General features: G+C 60.1%; 1 protein-coding gene across 1 annotated transcript in view; it reads left to right on the top strand.

The window, feature by feature from the left end:
• Nucleotides 1-159: 159 nt before the first annotated feature.
• EMCN (endomucin) overlaps nt 160-19,343 on the top strand; it is a gene marked incomplete at its 3' end in the record, with an annotated part of 40,026 nt that continues 20,842 nt past the window's right edge. Inside the window, exons 1-4 of the mRNA XM_084251978.1 lie at nt 160-302; nt 13,781-13,909; nt 16,972-17,052; nt 17,923-18,036. Coding sequence (XP_084108104.1) covers nt 236-302; nt 13,781-13,909; nt 16,972-17,052; nt 17,923-18,036 — 391 coding nt within the window. The 5' untranslated portion in view covers nt 160-235. The remainder of the gene's footprint in view (nt 303-13,780; nt 13,910-16,971; nt 17,053-17,922; nt 18,037-19,343) is intronic.

Below are 19,343 nucleotides of genomic sequence, written 5' to 3'. Positions count from 1 at the left end.
CCAAAGGAAGAGGAAAAAAAGTTCCTGGAAGGGGCTGAAACAATAAATCTCCTCTCCGCTCAACTCCCAGAGGGAGCAAGCATTTCCTCCGGCCCTTTATCTGGGCCCCGAAATAAGCAGGAATGGGCCGGGGCCCTTCCCAGTCCTGCACCTCGTCGGCGAGCGCACAAGGCGCAGCCAGGCTGCCGCAGCCGCCGAGCACCGAGAAGCAGAGGCCCCGCGGTGCGGCCCCACCATGAGGCTGCTGGCCCTGGCGCTGCTGTGCGCCCTGCTGTCCGGCCCCTGCAGCGGCGAGGACCCAGGTACTGTCCGCTGACCCCCGGCCGTGGCCGGCCCCTGGGAGGGCACCTGGCCTCCACTTACCCGCAGGGCTGCCCTGGCCTGGCCGCAGCGACCCCTGTGGGGTGGGGTGGGGGCTGCCCTGGCGGGCTCAGAGCTGTCACAGAGGCGGGGTGCTCTTCAGAGAGGCTGACTCCGGGGTCAAAGCTCTTGCCCCGGACGGGCGGCTGCAGAGTGGCCCAGACGTGAGGACGTGGCCGTGTGGCCGGAGGGGGCCTGCATGCCCTCACCGTCCTGGCCGTGCTGTCCCAGCCGCCCCTCGGCTGGCAGGCTGAGAGGTCGAGGGGGGAAGCTGTCCAGGGGAGTGACTCTGAACATCTTGAGGGGCAGGGGGTGGGGCAGGGAGGGGTCATTGCTTGGAGAGCGTACCTGTCGGCTCCGGAAGTTCGCCGGTATCCACGCACGCCGGCCACAGGCTGCCTAACGTTAGGGGCTACTTAACGGCATAGCCGGGCCCCAGCTGCAGATGCCAGACCCCACAAGGCCTGGGCCTGCCCCCGCGACAGCGTCAGACCTGACGCCTCCCGGGGGACGTGGGTGACCCGGACGCCGCCGTGTCTCAGCCCCCACGCCGTGCCCTGCGGGGACAGAAACAGGGCGACGCCGGCCACGCCCGGGGAGCACCTCCTGCCGGGGACCTGGACTCCGACTCAGCACGCGCTTGATCCGTGCAAGATCCGGACTCCCCTCCCCCGTCGGCAGCGCGGCCGGCCGGGGACTGGCTTTGACGGGGCCGGCACACTCGGAGCTCAGGGTCTCGTCCACACCTGCCGCTGCGAGCGCTGGTCTCCAGGAGCGCGCCCTTCCCCGAGCAGCGCTTCCCTGCGGGGTGCTGTCCGGGGGACCCTCGGACAGCCAGAGCCACGGGCGGCCCCCACCCTGCCTTGGGGCCCCGGGCTGCTCCAGACAAGAGTTTGACTTGGGGGAGCTGCTGCTCAGAAGCTGATGTTTTGTTGTTTTTTGTTTTTTTAAATTTAAGGTTTATTTTGCTTGACCTGCTCGCGTCTCGGTTTGCGGCCGTGCGGGATTTAGAGGTGTCAGGTCCCCCCCTCAGGCGGGCGGGCTCTGGGGGTTGTGGTGGTGAGTGTGGGGTGGCAACAAAGGCTGACTTTTAGATAGACTGTTTCGGAGGCACCGGAGCACCCACCGCTGGGCACGTCTTCGGAGAGCGGGAGGCGTCCAGGTGCCGTGACCCCGGCTCTCAAACGAGCGCTGGGCGGGGGTCAGGGTGGGGGGCCCCTGGGTGCCCGCCGTGGCCCTCCACGGCTGGTCCTTCTGCACCAAGACCACAGTCCAGCGGGGGGGGGGGGCGGGTAGCTCCGGATGACGGGTAATGGGCAGGCGTTCCCTGCTGGTCCCAGAGCTCCGCGGCCACCCCCTCTGCTGACGCCGTCCCAAGCAAGGTGGGAGCACTGACGTGGCGACTGCCCCCACCGCCAGCCTTTCCGGTCACTCAGGGCGGGTGTAAAGGTGCCCGTTTGTCTCAGGACAGGCTCCCGGGAGCCTGGGTGGCCCGTGAGGGCGCCCCCGATCTGGGGCGACTCCCCGCCCTCAGCGGCCCCTGCAGCACCTGGCTCTGCCCGCCCTGACTTCTCTCCCGGACACGGAGCAGGAAATGAAGCGTTTCCTCGGCTGATGCACTAAGTTCTTTCCTTAGCCCCGTGCCGGAAACATATTGATTTCAAAGCGTTTTATGTCCCCCAAGTTTAGAATCTCCACACACAAGGCAGAGGGGGCTGCTGGGGGCGCAGGGGACCAGCTCCCGGGAAGGCCCAGGGCTTGCCGTGCAGGAGTTTTCTCCTAAAGAAGCGCCTCCTAGGGAAACGCGCTGCTTTGCTGTCCGATGCTTTCTCAGCCTCCAGCTGGAACAAGCACGGCGATGTCGTGGTGGCTTGGCGGAAATCAGGGGCCCTCCGCACGCGAGTGACCCCTGTTCCCCGCGGGGGTGTAGCAGGTCATGGTTTCGGATTTGGAAAGTGATTCCGGGGGGCATGTTCCCCAAGAGGAGCTGTGCCTCTTCCCAAGGCTCTCTGAGTTGCACGGGAGGCAGAACAGACGCCTGCGGGGACTTGTGAGCCACTTTGAGTTTTCAGTCTCAACTTAAAACTGGATGAGCTGCAGCTGTCTGGGCGAAGAAAAATGAAAGAAAGAGGAATTCTAAGAAAAGGGGATGGCCTGGGAGCAAGTTACCCCTCCAGTGCCGTTTGTTCCGTGAACTCTGCATGAAGGTGGGAAAGATGAAATGTTTCAGACGCCGGCAGGCAGGAGCTCGCACCACTTCATTCTCTCTGAGGAGGACACCAACTGCTTGGAGAATTTCGTCTGTGGTGCTTGACCCTTCAAGCTCACTTTTCCAGCTCCGCCATGAGATGGCCGAGCACAACCTGAGGCAGATCCCGAGCTGGCTGCCGTGGGGTGATGCGGCCTGCGGCGCTCGGCCTTCGCCCCGGGGCGGCTGAGAGGGGAGGCCTGCGGGGTTGTGAGCTGAATCGTGTTGTCAGGCTCGAGCGGTGAAGGATGACACGAGAAGCCATCACCGGCTTTATTCTGGGTGTGGGGACATCAGGGAAGTCTTCACATAAAAGTGCAAATTGTGACCAACTTTGGAGCTTCACCGTCAGGAAGTGCGGAGGATGGAACTCCTTGAGAAGAAACACTCAAAAGTCCGTCCGTCCGGGTCTAGGCGGTCCGGGGCCGGGCAGGGTGGGCTGGGCAGTCAGGTGGGAACAGCCCGAGGCCACGCCGCCTGCCGGGAAGAGGGAGCCTGGCCCGCGGGGCTGGTTAGCGTGGCCGCTAAGGAAGGTGGGCGCGGGCGCCGGGCGTCCTGTGATGGCCCCTGAGGTGGGAAGAGGAATCTGCCCGCAGGATGTAACTTCCACAACCGTGTGAGGAAAGGTCAAAGTTACGGAACATGGTGCCGAGGTGACGGCAGGTCAGAGCCCGTCACTGAGCTGGGGGGGCGCAGGGAAAGCCAAAGGCCGCGGTCCCGGCGGCAGGGAGGCCCGGGCCGGCGCCTGCGTGCCCGGCAGGGGTGGGGCGGGCAGAGGAGGCCGGGGGGGGGCTTTGGACACGCGGAATGGAAATCCCGCGGCCGTGCTTAACTGGACATGTGCGGCGGTAGCCGAGGCGTGCTTGGGGGGCCCGGCTCTGACGGGGGTGGGGGTGAGTGTTCTCTCCTCGAGACCGCTGGGTGCCGCCCTGTCAGATCAGCAGCCCGGAGAAGCGGCTTCTCCCTCCGGACCGTGTTCCTGACTCCACCGGCCTCCACGCCTGTCTCTGGCCTCTTCTGCCAGACGGTCAGCAGCTCTCGACAAGGGGGCGTCGCCGGCATGGCTGGTCCAGTACCGGCTTTTTAAATATCTTACGTCATTATTTATTTTTTACTTTTACTTCATTATTTGTCTTTTCCAGCTCTGCCTCAAAGCCACAGCGGGCACATCATTCGTGCAGCGAGGGCGCGGCGTGTGGCGCAGTCGCCGGCTTCTGTCCCCGCGTCCCCTCTGTCCCGTGCGAAGGCCGGCGTGGGCCGCGGGGCTGGCAGGGCCTGATGCGGCCGTCGCGTGGGCGAGGCCAGGGTGGGGCGCCGGGTACGCGGAGGGGCCTCTCAGCACAGGCACCGTCCCCGACTCTGGCGGAGGAGGGAGTGGGGAGCAGGGGCAGCCCAGCGCCCCGGACTCACCTCGTACCTGGGGGAAGCTGCTGTGAGCAGGAGCGGGAGGGTGACTGGCTCGGGACAGCTGGCTCCTCTCTCCTCTCGGACAGCAGACGAGCCCCTCGGGCGGGACGCCTCATTCCTGCAAATACTCCGGGAGGCGCTCACTCTCCGCCCACTCTTAAAAACACACGCCGCCTCCCTCAACAGCAGCGCGCGTGACAACAGGGGCTGCGTCGGGGGCGTCGCCTGAACCGGATGGTCCTTCTAGGCTCCGCGACCCGAGATGAAGACAAACCCAACGGGACGCGTTTTCAGCCCCCGTTCACCCCCCCCACCTTCTATCATTCTAGAATTTCTATTCCCAAGGGTTCAGAACAGCCTCTGCAGCCCAGTCTCGGGCTGTCTCTTGCTGGTGGTAATGATGCAGGTAAGTGGGAAAAGCCAAACAAGCTTTACGTTTATGGACAATCGTCCACCCTTTTCACGCATGAAGTCAGTTGAACTTCAGGGACGCGCTTAACGCGTGACAGTGACCCAGCCCGGCCACTGAGCGTCTCCCTTCCCCGTCGTCGCTGTCCAGTCTCTGTGTCTTCGGGAACAGGCTGAGATGCACCTTCCAGACGGTGGCTGCCGGGGCCGGCGCTTACCGAAGCACCGTTGGCTGCTGTGCACCATCTTGCTGCCGCCATGCGTGCGCAGCCGAGCTGCCGCCTGGAGCAGCCGCGCTGCTGGCGCTGGGAGACGCTCCTTCAGGGCAGACACCATCTTGGGTCGCGCAGACACCAGTGTCAGCCTGTGAAACCCGGCTGGTGTGGATCGTAACTAGAAAGGCCTCTGTGTTTGGGGAGACTGCAGAGAAACCACTTTCTAAACCTGCGTCGAGGGCTGTCCTGTGGGGTGACTCCTCGGTGGGGACCGTCACGCTGGCCTCCAAGGGGCAGCAGCCACCCGCGTGCCTGGTCCCGTCCACCACTGCCCGCCACCCGTCACCTGCAGGAGCCCCACCCGCTCCGGCCTCACCTGCTGCCTCTTCCTGCCTCCCCGTCTGCTGTCCTGATAACAAAGCAGATGGCCCTGCAGCGTCCCCCAGGCGAGGCTGCGTGTGAGGGAAGGGCAGAGCTGTGAGCGCCTCGGGTCCAGGGATGAGACTCCGGGCGATCCTGCCCAGAGGGGCCTGAGGCCTCGAGCCGGCCGCCTTCTCCGGCGGTGATCCTGCTCCCTTCCGTCCCGCTGCTTCCACCGCTGCCCCTTCCTTGTCAAGCCTCTGCACAGGTCCCTCGCTGGAGACTCAGCTTTCTGGAGAAGCCCAGGGTTTCTCTCCTGCTGCGCTTTCCGGGGGGAACGTTCTCGTCTGGGTCATGCTGCACGTCTGCATGGTTGGCTGCAGCGCCTGTGACGTTCTGCTCAGCACCCACTGCCCTCCTCCTTGTTACCTCACAAATAAATGGAAAAGCTATGATCACTTTGGGGCGCAAGCAGTGGGGTGGTCGAGGCAGTCCCGCCGGCCGGAGTCAGCCCGCAGCGCGGCGTGGCCGTCCGCTGCCCCCTCACCTGCTGCAGGAGCGGCTTTTCAGTGGCTCCGTCCGCCCTGTGCTGGCCCGAGCCGGGGTCGGCCGTGTCACGAGCCGGGGCGTAGACCCCACAGTCAGCGCTGGTGCGAGTTAACCCAGACCGGGGTCGTCCACTCTGGCGTGGGCTGCGACACCGGGTGCGCACGTGAGCCCCGCCCCAGCGCGCCGGGCCAGCGGCCTGACCAGCAAGCAGGGCTTGGAGGTGGCTAACGTCGGCCTGGGACGGCGAGGCCCGCAACCAGGCCACGGCGGTCTTCAGCGGCTCCCCCAGACGTCTCAGCGAGGCCGGGGAAAGTGCACCCCCCCCCCTCGCCAGCACCCGGGGGCGCCGCAGCACGCTGAGTGTTTCTGATCAAGAAGAATAAGGACGCAGATTTGCCTCGGGAGTCATCCGGCCCCTCGGCGAGGCCACCTGCCCTGCCGAGCTGCGCCGGGGCAACGACCCTCAGCACGGTGGGCTCAGGCCACTCTCCGGGGAGGGTGAGAAGTGAGGAGGTCCCCGCCTGCCCCTCGCTGTGCTGCTTGAAAAAGCGTGTTTGCGTCTAACAGCAGGGCCGGTGCGGCCGCGGGGCTGGAGGAGGAGGGAAGGCGCAGAGAGGAACCCGTTGGTGGTCGCCGGTCACTGCTGCATTTATAGTCCTGGTGGCTGAATGTGGGGCGCAGAGCCCGCCTCCGCCCAGGCCGTCTGTGTGAAGGTGGGGGGCTCCCAGAGACGGCGTCGGCGTCGTGCGCTGGGGGCATCTGGGGGGAGGATCTGCTTTTGACTGAGGTGGGACAGAGCGGCCTGCTGTGGGGAGACATGCCTCGCCTGCGGCTTTCAGCAACAGGAGGCCCGGGCCTGCCCCCCACCCCCGACCAAGGGCACGGCCACCCGCACGGGCAGCGCTGGGGACAGAGGCCCGGACAGCGCTGACCACAGGCCATGCCTCCATCTCCTCCAAAGCCAGTTGTTTTTTATTATTATTATTTATTTATTTATACAAGCACCGGGTACAGTCAGAAGCGCGGGAGGGTGAGAGAATCCACCAGAGCCAGAGCGGGGAGCAGAGCAGGCAGAAGGACCGAAGGACACTGCTGAGGGGAGCAGCGGGCGGCAGGAGAGGTCTGCGCGCCATGTGGGACCCTCCTCCGGTGGCCGGGGAGCAGCCGGGGATCGAACCGATGCTGCAGAGGCTGCAGCAGCTTTGCAACCCAGCGCTCAACCGCTGCGCCACCGGGGAGGCCCCAAAGCCAGTTTTTGAAAGTGAGACACCTTTTCAGACACACACGTTGAAACTATTTGAGGGTTTACTAGTTGCAGTTGCACTGTCAGGGTTAACAGTGCGGCCGGTGAGCTCTGTGTCACTTTTCATTTTCTGATGGTCTCACAGTTGGGTTTCACATCAGTCAATGTTTTTTATCCAACAAAGTTTAAAACTACAGATTTGCAACTAGATGAAAGAAAATGGTAACACGGCCGCCACGTGGGGCCACCCCGAGTCGCCTCTCCCAGGGAGAAGGGCGCCCATGTGTCCCTTCCCCGCAGCACCTCCTTTGGGCACCAAAAGCTTCTCGTCCTTGCGTGACGCGTGGCGGCCCTGCTGTCACCTGGTCGTGTGAGTGGCAGAAACGCCGCCTTCGGTTACGCGGCTTTCCAGATCACACAAGAACGTGATGTTGCGCGGCCCCGTGTCGCCTCATTGCTGAGCTTGTCCACAGGAAGTCGGTCTTCTGTGGCGCAGGACGTCGCCCTCAGGCCATCTTGGCGTAGTAGGTCAGGCCAGTCCTCGCGCCCACTGAAGTGAAATCATTCGACGCGGTTGTAGCCACAGGAGCGCACGCTTCCCCTCTGCGGAGCTGACGTCTTGGTTCGGTTAGTTGAGTGATGAGCTTTATCCCAATCCTATCCAGAAACAAACCAATTCTTCCCAGGCTACAAATTTTTCATTTTGGTGAGCCGGAGCTCGCCGCGGGGTGCCCAGGTCTCGGAGGAGCGGGGCCCCGAGTTCGCTGTGTGGCTGAGCCAGCAAATCTTCTCCCCCGTCAAGACCGTGATCACAGCATTGCGCGTTCCCTGGGAGGCGTCGAGGTCTTCTCCTCGGCCTGCGGGCACGCGGGCTGAGTGCACACGAGGCCCCAAGTTTATCCGCCCACTTCCATCCTGTTTTTCCCAGATAAGCGCCTCCTGGCAAGGTGTTTCACCCATCCCCGGCGCTGGTTTCCTTCGGGAGTTCTCAGACAGGGCTGTGGGGTGGCCTCTGCTTCCCATGTCAAAGGCCAGTTCTCTGCCCTCGGAGATGGTCCTCAGGCCTCACCCCAACGGGAGGCATCCGCCCATTTTCCACTTGTTCTATTTGTATGTCAGCCGGGGAGATTTGTAAGTGGGAGGGCGGGAGGCAGGGGAGGGAAGGCGGGGTGTGGAGCTCTGGCACCCCGGGAGGTGGGCGCACCAAGGGTGCTGGGCTGGGGCCCGGAGGCTGCGACTCCAGCAGTCACTGCAGACCCTTGTGCTGAGTGGACACTCCCAGGTCCTGTGGGCACTCGGGGTCCCGAGGGTCGTCCCAGCCCCTTGGACCCTCACTCATGGGGTCATCAGATGTGTTAACTTTCAAAACAAAGGCGCGGGGGTCCAACGCTCTCAGAGGAGAGCGGGGCATGGCTCCGTGGGGCTCGCTCTCCGTGGGCTGTCCGAGTTTAGCATAACAGGAAAGGAGAGGCGGCCAAGACAAATATTAGAGGAAGCCCTGAAATTTCCTCGGCACAGAGGCCCAAATTCCAGCCTCCTTGGTCATCTCTTGATCACAAGGGACTCATCTTGCCCATTCTGAGTCCTCCTGGCGGCTGTCGGTGCCCACGAAACCTGCTCTGGTCAGCGCTGGCCGACACCAGCCCCGTGCTGGGCTCCCGGGGCGAGCGGCCGCAGGCACCAGCACAGCATCTCGGGGTGAGGGGCGCCAGGGCACGGGGCTCGTGGCCATGGGCTGCTGCCTGCCAGCCCGAACAAGATGGCGGGGGCCCCCCGAGCTGGAGGGGCCTGGCAGGTGGAGTCACAGGGAGCCCCCCAGCCTCTGCTCAGTTTTCACAAACCAGCGCCCCCAGCATAGCCCGCAGGTGCGTCGCGGCCACCCTGGGGTGACACAGCCGGGAACTGCCCCACGGCAGTCACAGCAGCCCTGCCCTCAGCCCCGAGGGGCAGCTTCGGGACACGGTTTCATGTCCTAAGAACCGTAGCGCATTTCCTGAGGCGCTGGCGAGCCAATCGCCTGCCGTGTAGTCTCCTGTCGCGTCCGTCCACGGTGGTGACGCACCTGACTTCAGCGCCCGGCAATGTCGAATTCGTGCCTTAATTGCGACCTGACAGGCTGCTTTTTGCCAAGGGCTTTTCTCACCGCCAGACTAGAAAAGGTGGACAAACTGGCCCGCGGGACTGTTTCCAATGTATGAATCGTTTTAAATATGCAGGGGAGTTTAATTAACTAAATATATTCATGGAATTAAATGTTACCAAGACACAAAGGTGAGCACTCCATTCTCTGTATCAATACATGGAGTGATGACCTTTGTAGATTCAGCTTGAAAGCTTCAGGGGGAAATCCACTTTTTATTCTGTGAATCTGAAAAAGCTGAATGTTATCTTCCAGAACTAAGTTGACCCCTGAAAACCTTTTCTCCACACAAATATACCCCTGGGAACATTAAGAAAAGCTGACATTTACGGCTGGAAGCATATACTTGCAAAGCACATTGGACGTTAGTGAAATGAGGACAAGCCGCGAGCGAATTGTTTGGACGATAAGGGAAGGCCTGGCCACTGGGCCATGCTCAGGCCCAGCCCAGACGTGGCCGGCCTTCAGGCGTGGTCTGTGTTCCTGGAAGGGGAGGCTTGATGAAGTGCTGGTCTGCGTGTGTGAGAATCGAGTGTGCAGGGCCTCCCTGATGGCACAAGGGGTTAAGTTAGATGCAACCTATGCAGCTGTCTGCAGCCACTGCAGCATGAGTTCGATCCCTGGCCAGGGAGCTACCCACATGGTGCAGCAGACCTCTCCTGTCTCCCCGCTGCTCCCCTCAGCAGTGGATTTCATCAGTCTGCCTGTTCTGCTCCCCACTCTGTCTCTGGTGAGTCATCTCACCCCGCACACCTCTGACCTATACCCCAGTTCTTGTATGCAAAAATAAATAAATCTTAAAAAAAAAGAATCGCGTGTGCAGAATCCCGCAGAGAAGTTCTAGCTGCGGATGGAGCTAAATGGATGAGCCTTCAAGCTGGCGCCGCTCAGCTGAACTGTAAGGAAAGAAATAGCCCCCGTGTCCTCCGTGAGTTTTCTTCAATAAAGCAAATGAGAGAAAGCAGGAGCAAAAGTTCAGAGTAGGCAAGAAAAATGTCCTATTTAAAGGAAAATTTTCCCTTTGCAAGTAAGATTCGAAGATAAAGCAGCACGAATTGTTCAGCCGCGGTGGGTGCCCTCACTTCACACCTCCCCCACCCCTCTGCTCCCGCTGCCTCGCTGCGTTTGTTTGCTTTCGCTTTTGCTCTCTCGTGGTGCACTCTATCCTGTGAGATAATCGCGGAACTACACCCCTTAAAAGCCAGTCTCTGGTGATATAGAACCAGGATGAAAATGCATACATTGTGCAAAAATGAAAAATGCTGAAAGAATTATGTAAAATAAAATAATTCATAAAAGAAAAATCATTCTCTGCATTCAGGGGCAGATGCGTGCCTCCTGTTCTTGTGGGGGCGCCTGGTGCCCCTGACGGGCGGGTCAGGGCCCTTCCCGCCTGCAGGAGGGCGGAGGGGACACAGAGCCAGAGGGGGGTGCCGGGGTCCTGCGCCGGGCTTGCGCGTGTGAGCTCACTGGGGCGCATGGGCTGCAGGTGCCTCGGGATGCCCCTGAGAATCTGCGGGGATGAGACCTCAAGCGCCGCCCGGCTCTGCACTGTCCTGCGAAGCCGCAGCAAACTAATGAATTTGACTGTTCTGGCTGCACTACGATCTACAAGGCGAGTAGTCTGGAAGCTTCCTGGAGATCAGGGTCCCATCTACGTAGAAAGAACTGACCTACCTCCCCGCCCCCCTGATAACTAAGTCAGCGCGGGGACAGGAGCCACTGGGCGGTCAGCCTCACTAGCGTGTGCTGGGATCACACGACCGACGCTACCTCAGTTTGCAGACGGCAGCGGGTCTGCGCGGTCGTGACTTCCCCGGGGGCAGGACGACACCGAGGTGGGCACGGATGCAGGAGCCCTGCGGACGGTCCTTCCTCACTGCCTCCCAGCAGTGCCGCCAGGGCGGCTGCCCCCGCCAGACCTCACCCTGCCGGGGCCTCGCCCCAGGAGGCGGCCGCTCCGGCCTTGCGTCTCTGGCTCAGGGCCCTGGGGCTCAGCCCGGCCCCGGCTGTGCCTGCCCCGCTCAGGCCGCGCCTGTGAACGCGAGTGTCAAAGAGGAAGTCGGGCAAGTCTTTTCTTCTCTCTGCGGCCTGGGGAGCGAGAGGAAGTGAGCAATTTCGCCTCCATTTCAGCCGTGGCGGGATCCCCAATGGACGCTGTCTTACTAAGGCTTTCATGGGACACCCCTGAGAGCCACCGCGCCGCCCGCCGCTCCTCAGGCCTCTCACCGCGCAGCGTCCTTCAGGGTCCGCGCAAAGCCCCACAGGGGAGTCTCCGTCACGGTGAGCGGAGCGGCGGCGGGGGAGAGGTCTGTAGGAGGCAAGTGACTGCTCGGGGGGCTCGGCCTCACCCCGCTCAGCAGCACCCCGCGCCCTGCCCTCGCACTCTCCATGATTCTTCCCTCTGCAGGGCGGCGTCTGTGCAGGTGAAAGCCTTGCTTTCGCGGGGCAGGCTGGACGGCGAGCCGCACGTCACGCCCAGGCAGCTACCGTCGTGCACGGTGTCCTCTGACGGGCCGAGTTGATGGGTGGTTTGGCGCCACCACAATATCTTCACCACGTCACTCTTGCTTTTCTCCACAACAAAAACAAAAAGAAAAATATTCTTTTGCTGCCCTGCCCGAAATCCAGGACACGTGTAAAATACAACGAAAGGCCACTGAGGAAAGCCACCCTCGCCAGCCGGCCGCGCCCGCCCAGTCACCCGCCAGCACGGTGGACGCCACCTGCCCTGAATGTCTTCCGTAAAGTCGCGTCAGCCTCATGTCCTCGTGAAGGACCAGATACGCGAGAACCTTCCCGTGGCAGATTCTGTTGATTTGCTCGGCGGCACTCCCGAATGAGAGGGCGGCCAGCGGAGACAGGGCGGCACGGCTGGCCAGCGCCGGGTGCCGCCCGCACCTCACATGCGGTCCTGACGTTCGCTGTCCTGGGGGCTGGCGACGGCGTGGAGGAGGGAGAGCTCCCGGCCGCGGAGACCCCGGGGACCAGAGCGCGGGGCAAGCGCCGTGGCCTAAGCCAGGCCACGGGGAGGAAACGGCCACAAAAGAGGGGCGGGGACACGAGGCCCCGCAGCCCCCCCGCTCTGCCCTCGCCAGCCCCGCAGGCCGAGCCCCGCAGACAGCCGTTCAGCCGCGTCTCCGCGGTCGTGGGAAATCAAGCGGCCTCCCTGGAGGGGAACGTTGTTCATGCGCTGCCTCTGATGGAAAGTGCGCTGTTGACGCTTTTTGGACCCTTCAAATAACTGGGCAGGGCAAGAGAAGACGATATTTGGCCTCTCGGAAAACAGAAGTAAATTCTTGTAGTTTCACTTTACCCCTTTATGACTAAAAATACAGCCTTTCAACCCATAAAATTAAAGAACATTTTACATTAGCTGGAGTGGTTTCCTTTAAATTTCGAGCAGGCGCGAGTCAGAGCAGATGAGATGACGTGAGGACTCACATGCAGGCAGATCTCCAGCTCCAAACACAATGGGCTATTTTTGGACACGCAGTTGTCACGGAAGAACAGGCGTCGTCACGCACGGAGGTGACAGGAAGCTGACGAGCTGTTAAATGCGGGCTCTTCATACAGAAATCAGCTCACCTGTGCAGAGCGGTTCATCTTACGAAACTTTTATGAGAAAAAGTCAATCACAAAGCAGAGTGTTCCAGAAGGTTCCTCTCCGAGCTCTGTCTTCAGGATCTGTCAGCTGTGGCTGGCCGGCCCCTGGGAGGCACGTCCAGGCCACGCTCCCGGTGTCCCAGGAGCGGTCATTCTTTTCCCTTCAGGCCTTCAGGGCTCACATGTCCCCCAGGTACAAGCCAACAGCCCCATGAACCCACGAGAGGGACTGGCCAGCGGTCACAGAGCTGCGGACAGCCCACTGGGGCTGCTGTGCGCCCCCGCCCTGAGCTGGGGGTGTGGGTGAATCCTGGTGGCCTCCCTGTTCCTGGAGAAACGCGCGGGAGAGCCGCCTGCGGTGGGGCCCGCAGCTTCCCACGCCACGTGCCGTTGGCTCTGGGGGGGATGAGCGCCTGCACCTCGAGACTGGACGCGACGTCGCCTACCTCAGGAGGGGCCTTGCAGTGAAGTGCCAGGCGCAGGAGGGGCGGGTGCGTCTCGGAGGCGGCATCTTTGAAAAGACGTCACTCTTTCGATGTGGCTAAGGATTAAATATCGACGTTCCACTGCCAAAAAAGAATGATTGAAACAAATCTGTAGGGCGGGGGACAATACAGCGCCCTGATTTCTATGCCTTCGGTGGAGCATAGAATGAGGAGCAACTCATCTGAAAACACAGATTTATAACGGCTCCATCACCAAAAACGGAAGCAGAGCGTAATTATCGAATTTTTAAAAAGTGTGTTCGTTAGAGAGCGAGGGAGGAGGGGCAGGCGGGAGTGAGGGTGAGAGAGGACAGACAGGACCTCCGGTCACGGGGGTGTCCCGGCACGGCCGTGCTCCGGCCCAGCGACCGCGGGCACAGCACCAGGGTGAGCGCCAGTGCCCGCGCGAGCGTGTCCTCAGGCACCTCACCGGGACGGATTTATGGAGCTGCCTTCAAAACTGTTGAATTCCAAATTGGCGCATCTCCTCGGCAGCTGTGGCAGGACTCGCTGGTCTGCGAGCTGCAGGCTGCCCACCGGCTGCCTCCTTGAACCCGCCGGTGATGAGAACACTGAGCAGGTGCATGGGCGGAGCCGGAGGCTGGACCCCCACCTGGAGAGGGAATTCCCCAGGCTCCGGGGCTGCCTGGGCCCTGCAGTCTTCCGCACGCCCGCAGTTTGTTTTGCTTCAAGGCTCTGTTGGCTGACGGAATAAACGCCCATTTTAATGCAGCCGCTTTCCCACAATTCCTTTTCCAGAGGCTGAGAACAAAACCACTCCCGCGCCATCGCCACCCACCGTGCTGGCAACAGAGATGCCTGGGCCAGGCGCCACATCGCCGCTGCCCCATTCTGGCTCCACGCGGCCCTCCGGAGCCCCTGCGGCAGGTAGGGCCACCCCAGGGCGACGCAGCTGGCATCCACACATAGATTAGCTCGTGTGTACCTGAATCGCAGGGGAAACTGGTGTCTTAAACCTGCTGTCATCGAGGTCCATGCGACTTCACCATTTTGGGTTTCTTTTAAAGATTTATTTTATTTATTCATAAGTACAAGAGCCGGGGTGCAGGCCAGAGGTGGGGGTGAGAGGACTCCCCAGAGACAGGGGGGGGGGCAGGACAGGCGGATCCACTGACACCCACGGCTGAGGGGAGCAGGGGAGACGGAGGGGTCTGCGGCGCCCCGTGGGCCGCTCCCTGGGGGATGGAGGCCGGGACAGCCTCACAGAGCTGGGCCTGCGCCCCTGCGCCCCGGGGGCCCCGCGCCACTGCTTTGAAGCCTGGGCACAGGAAACTGCAGAGGACACGGGCGCTTCGGTGACACTCCCTGCGTCCTCGGCTGTGCGGGGTGACCCCATTATGGCGCCTCCCGCGGCGCTGCGGCCGAGACGAAGACGGTCCGGGCCACCCGAGCACCGGCCCCCGCGCAGCTGTCCGCGGGCGGCCGGGCCGGTGGCGCCGGTGCTGGGGTGTCCCCACCGTGAGAGGCGGCGCCCGGGCGACCCGCCAGCAGCCCAGCCGCAGCCCAAGCGCCCCCGGCGCCCCCGCAGCGCGCACCCCGGGGCGCCCCCCGGCCGGCGGGAAGGCAGAGCCGCGCTGCTGTGGCGGGGTCCGGGCCGCGGGGCCTTGGGGGACGGCGCCCCCGGCCCGTGCTCACCCCGAGGCAGCGGCCCCAGCGCCCGGCGGGCTCCCCCCGCGCCCCCCCCCCCCGCGCCGCAGCCCTGGGGTGACCCTGCGCGCACGTGGCGCAGAGGCCGGGCCGCGGGGGCCGCGGGGGCCGCGGGGGCCGCGGGGGTGGGCGCGGGCAGCGAGCCTGGGGCGTGGGCGACCCCGACAGCCGCCTCCGGCCGCGGGGCCGCGCCCACCCCAAGTCCCCGCCAGGGGCGCGGTGACCGCAGACGCGCGTCCCCCCGCGACACCCCAGACGCCGCTCGACGGCACCCCAGAAAGAGGGTCCCGCCCTCGCAGGCGGGTCGGAGCGCCCGTTTCGCGCGAAGCCCCGGGCGGAGCAGGGGCCCACGCGCCGCCGCGTCTCAACCCGGGCGCCACCGACTTGTGAAACATTTAACAGTTAAATATTTGGATGACTGAATTATCAGCAGGAATAAAAAGTTCTGAGCTCCGATACTAGCAATATCTGACACTGGGGGCTCCCCGGGGCGCAGGGGGTGAAGCACCGCACTGTGGGGCGAGCCACAGCCTCTGCGGCGCGAGTTCGATCCCCGGCCGGCCAGGGAGCTACCCACATGGCGCGGCAGACCCCGCCTGTCCCCCCCCCCACTGCTCCCCTCAGCAGTGGATTTCAGGGAACCCACCTGTTCTGCTCCCCGCTCTGTCTCTGGTGAATCCTCTCACCCCCCCACACACACCCCCCTCTGGCCTGCACCCCAGCTCTCACATGCATAAATAAATAGATCTTTAAAAAATAAATAAATAAAATAAAAATGTCCGCTGCTAAATGAACATTGATGTCAACTGAGGTGAGCGGAGGAGACAGCAGTGGCCACTTGTTCCAAGGGGACGGCACAGCTGCGGGGCGCCCCAGGGCACGTCTCCCCAGACACGGAAGTGAAATGGTAAAGAACAGGCTTTAGGGCGTTCTTGAACCGTTCTCGCATCCGTGGGAAGACCTGGGTTCGGGCTCCGGCTTCCTCTGTGTGTCTCTAATTCTGATTCGCGATGGTTTTCCCCCTGCCCTGCAGGCCTGGCTGGGTCTGAGTGCGGATGATGACCCGGGAGATCTTGCACGTGTTTTCTTCTTTCTTCCTCTTCGCGGCATTTCGAAGTGACAGAATTGACATTTTCTTTCAGTTTATCCTCACAAGATATGAAATCTTTGCAAATTAGACATTTTCTTGAAAACTTTATCCTAAATGGTAATTAAACACAGTTCTGAACTGTTCTCTGGGAAAGTGTTATGAATACTATTTTGCTAAACAGTGCGACAGTGTGTAGAACAGTGATGTTCTGGTTTAGACTTAACCTCATGAGCGTCTGTTGGCCCCAAATGATTTAATAGACACGTAGTTATGCTATTCTTGACATTCATATTCAAGTCAGCCTATTTCTTTTTTAACTACTTTGAAGTATTGCTTTTAATCATTATTGACTACTTCATTTACTCAAGAGTTTATGTAACGTCACGTGGTAAAGATGGGCTGTGCCTGGCACAAAGACCCCTTAGCATGTTCTTGCGCCAGAGGAACCTGCCCATCGCCACGGCTCTGCCCTGGCCCTTCCTTCCTGCCCCGGCCACCTGCCTAAAGCAGCACCTGCCGGCCCTCAGCCTGCCAGGAGTTATGCCTGAACCCGTGGCGGGCAGGACGAAGAGCTGAGGGCCCGGAGTCTGGAAGGCCTGGTCCAGAGGAGAGCTCGTGTTCTTCAGGGAACAGACTGAAGGATCAGGGGTTTGCAAGTGTCTTTATGACTTAGATTTCCTCGGAAGCTTCAGTGTGCCCACTAATCAAGAAAATGAAATGTAATTTTGAAAACAAAAGGTGTGCTGCCCCCGGGTCCTGCTGAGCAGGCCATTTTCCCCACTGGAAAAATAGAGTAATTGAAATCATTTGTTTTTCTTATGTATTTTTGCATGTTTAAAGGTTTATCGCAGTGAATGTTTGCTTTGGGGGGCGTTCATGCGCGCGCGCGCACGCGCGAGAGAGAGAGAGAGAGAGAGAGAGAGAGAGAGAGAGAGAGAGAGAGAGAGAGTGTGTGTGTGTGTGTGCGTGTGTGTGTCCGTGTGTGTTCATCGGCCCACCGAGGGCGCAGAACTTGCACTCCTCACTTTGGACAAAACTAACACATGGAAAAATTAAAGTTGCACAAAAGCTGCCCCAGAGCCTCTGCTGCGGGGTGCCAGGCTGCTTCCGGATTTGACTGGCTTTCATCTATCCCTCGACGGGTGAAATGAAATTGTGATTGATAATAACAGCGTCAACTCTCTTATCAAAGTAGGAACCACCGCGAAGGAACTCTCAACCGCCTCTCAGCTCACAGCCCGTCCTCCAGTCAGCCCAGCCGTTAGTGGGACAGGTGGGTGACAGCGTTTTCCTTTGTGTGTGTGATCAGTACGCCCAAGTGGGGACCCTGTTACAGTTTGTTGCCATGGTTTTCGTCTGTCATGAGATTGCACAACCCTCGCCACTACCCAATTTCCTTTACTCCCCAAAGAAACGTGGTCCCTGGTACCGACCGCCCCCGGCCCCTGCCCACAGTCCCTGGACCCACGACCACCTTCCCGTGTCTGCGGAGTTCTTGTTCTAGCAAGGCCACATAAACAGAGTCGTGTGACAGAGTATCTGTGCCCGGCTGCTCTGGCTGCACACGATGCTCTCAGGCTCACTGCTAATATGTGTCTGAGCTCTTTCTTTCCTGGAAATTCAGGTGACGCTGGGTCACAACACTGCATATGATTCGGAGGCACAGGACCCGCCCCTGAGAATAACTGAGCACACGCGCCCGCCACCGAGGCGCCCGGGGCCCTCCGCACGTGCCAGGGCCCTGCCCCGTCCCCCCGCCCTCCGCGCCTCCGATCTGCGGTTAGCTTGCTGGGGCTTGGGCCTGCTTTGAGTTTGCCCAACCCTGGGTTTTGCTTCTTTATTCGCTGCATATGGTGAAACCATCTGGTATTTGTCATTTTCCTTCTGACTTATTTCACCAGCGTCGCCCCTCCAGCGCCAACCGTTTCACGACAGAGATGCTGCGCTGCATGAGCACATCCCATTTTACCTCTTTGTGACTCGATGGTCATGTGGGTTCTTTCTACTTTAGGGTCCTTACTTGGTATTATAAGCAGGAGACTCAGTAACTGCTATTCTGGTTGTTGCTGGATTTTACTATGAGCAGTAATGAGACTAATTGATGATGACGCCCTGACGGCTTCTCATTCTTCTTACCCAACAGGAGCCGCAACCTCTGGAGTCACGAAGGCGTCCCCCACGCCTCAGCACTCACCCACAGCGATGAGTCTTCCGCTTTCAAATGCTGTTTCAACATCACAAAGTGTCCAAGCCAAGAGTAAGTATAAGAATTTGCTCCAAATGTCGTGCTAGGGTATTGGACAGCACGAGACTCAGCAAATTTTCTAGCCCACGGCTACCAGAGAGCCGTGCCCCGCCCCTGTGCTCTCCGGCCTCCTCCAGATCAGACAACTATTTGGCAATTGTGCCGAGTAGAGTGGAACTCTCTCCCTCGTGGCCACAGGTGGGCGGGTGCCAAGGAGGATCAGTGCACGCCTGGACGGCAATCTGCCATGTCACCCGGCACAAAAATGTGAGCTTGAGCTCGGCCTGCAAATGACACAACTTTGATGAAATGGAAAAATAAAGAAGCCAAATTGCTAAAACTAACTCAAGAAGAGAGGTAGCCTGAAAAGACCAAGGACAACTAATGTGTTGCGTTAGAAATGTAACGTGTTCCCCTAAAGAAGACGCCAAGCATGATGACTTCAGCTGTGAGTTTGGTAAAATATTTTCAAGAAATGATACCCATCTTCTCAAACGCCTTGGGATGAAGAGGAGAGAGGAATACCAGGCACGGCTGAGGCCAGTGCTGCCTGATACTACAAAGATAACTGGATCCCTCGGAAAGAATGAAAAGAGGGAAGAAAAGGAAACTGCGGATCAGCGTCATTCATGCTCACAGATGCGGCTGCCCGCCAGGAAATATGAACAAACCGAATTTACTAATATAGGAAAGGGAATATAAAGCAGGACAAGGAGGGTTTCTCCTGGAACGCGGCTTGTGTGAACACATTAAAATCAAGTAATGTGATAACCGCAGGAGCAGAGTCAGTCAGTGCAGAGGAAGCGTTCCAAAGCGTTTCGCACCTACTCACAACTAGAACCCGAAGCAAACTAGCAACAACATGGAACTTCCTCCAGCTGACTTTTAAAAATCCACGAAAAATCGCAGTCATCAACTTTAGTAATGAAAAACTGACGGCTTTCCTCTTCTCATCCGGGCCGCAGAGGTATCCAGTCTCAGCACTTCTCTTCAAAACTACATCCAGAAGCTCGGAAAAGTGTAATAAGATTAATCGGACGGTTGGGTGGATGGGTGGATGGATCCTTTTATCCAGACTGGAGTAGAAGAAATAAAGCTTTCTCAGCAGACTGTATTGTCATTAGAAAATGCAAAAAAAAAAAAAAAAACCCAAAAACTACAATAAAACTACTGTCCCTAACCAGCGGCTCATATCACAGGACACAAAGCATACAAAGATAAACCATATTTCGGTGTTCGCAGTGGCGATCCCAAAGTAAATCAGAGAAGTAATTCCATTTACAACAGCATCAGAAAGAATAAAATAAAAATTTAGGAAT

This window comes from Talpa europaea (assembly GCF_964194135.1).
Source record: "Talpa europaea genome assembly, chromosome: 13".
In the NCBI taxonomy this organism is placed as follows: domain Eukaryota; kingdom Metazoa; phylum Chordata; class Mammalia; order Eulipotyphla; family Talpidae; genus Talpa; species Talpa europaea.
The sequence above is the reverse complement of the archived record's forward strand: the minus strand, read 5'-3'. Positions and strand labels throughout refer to the sequence as shown.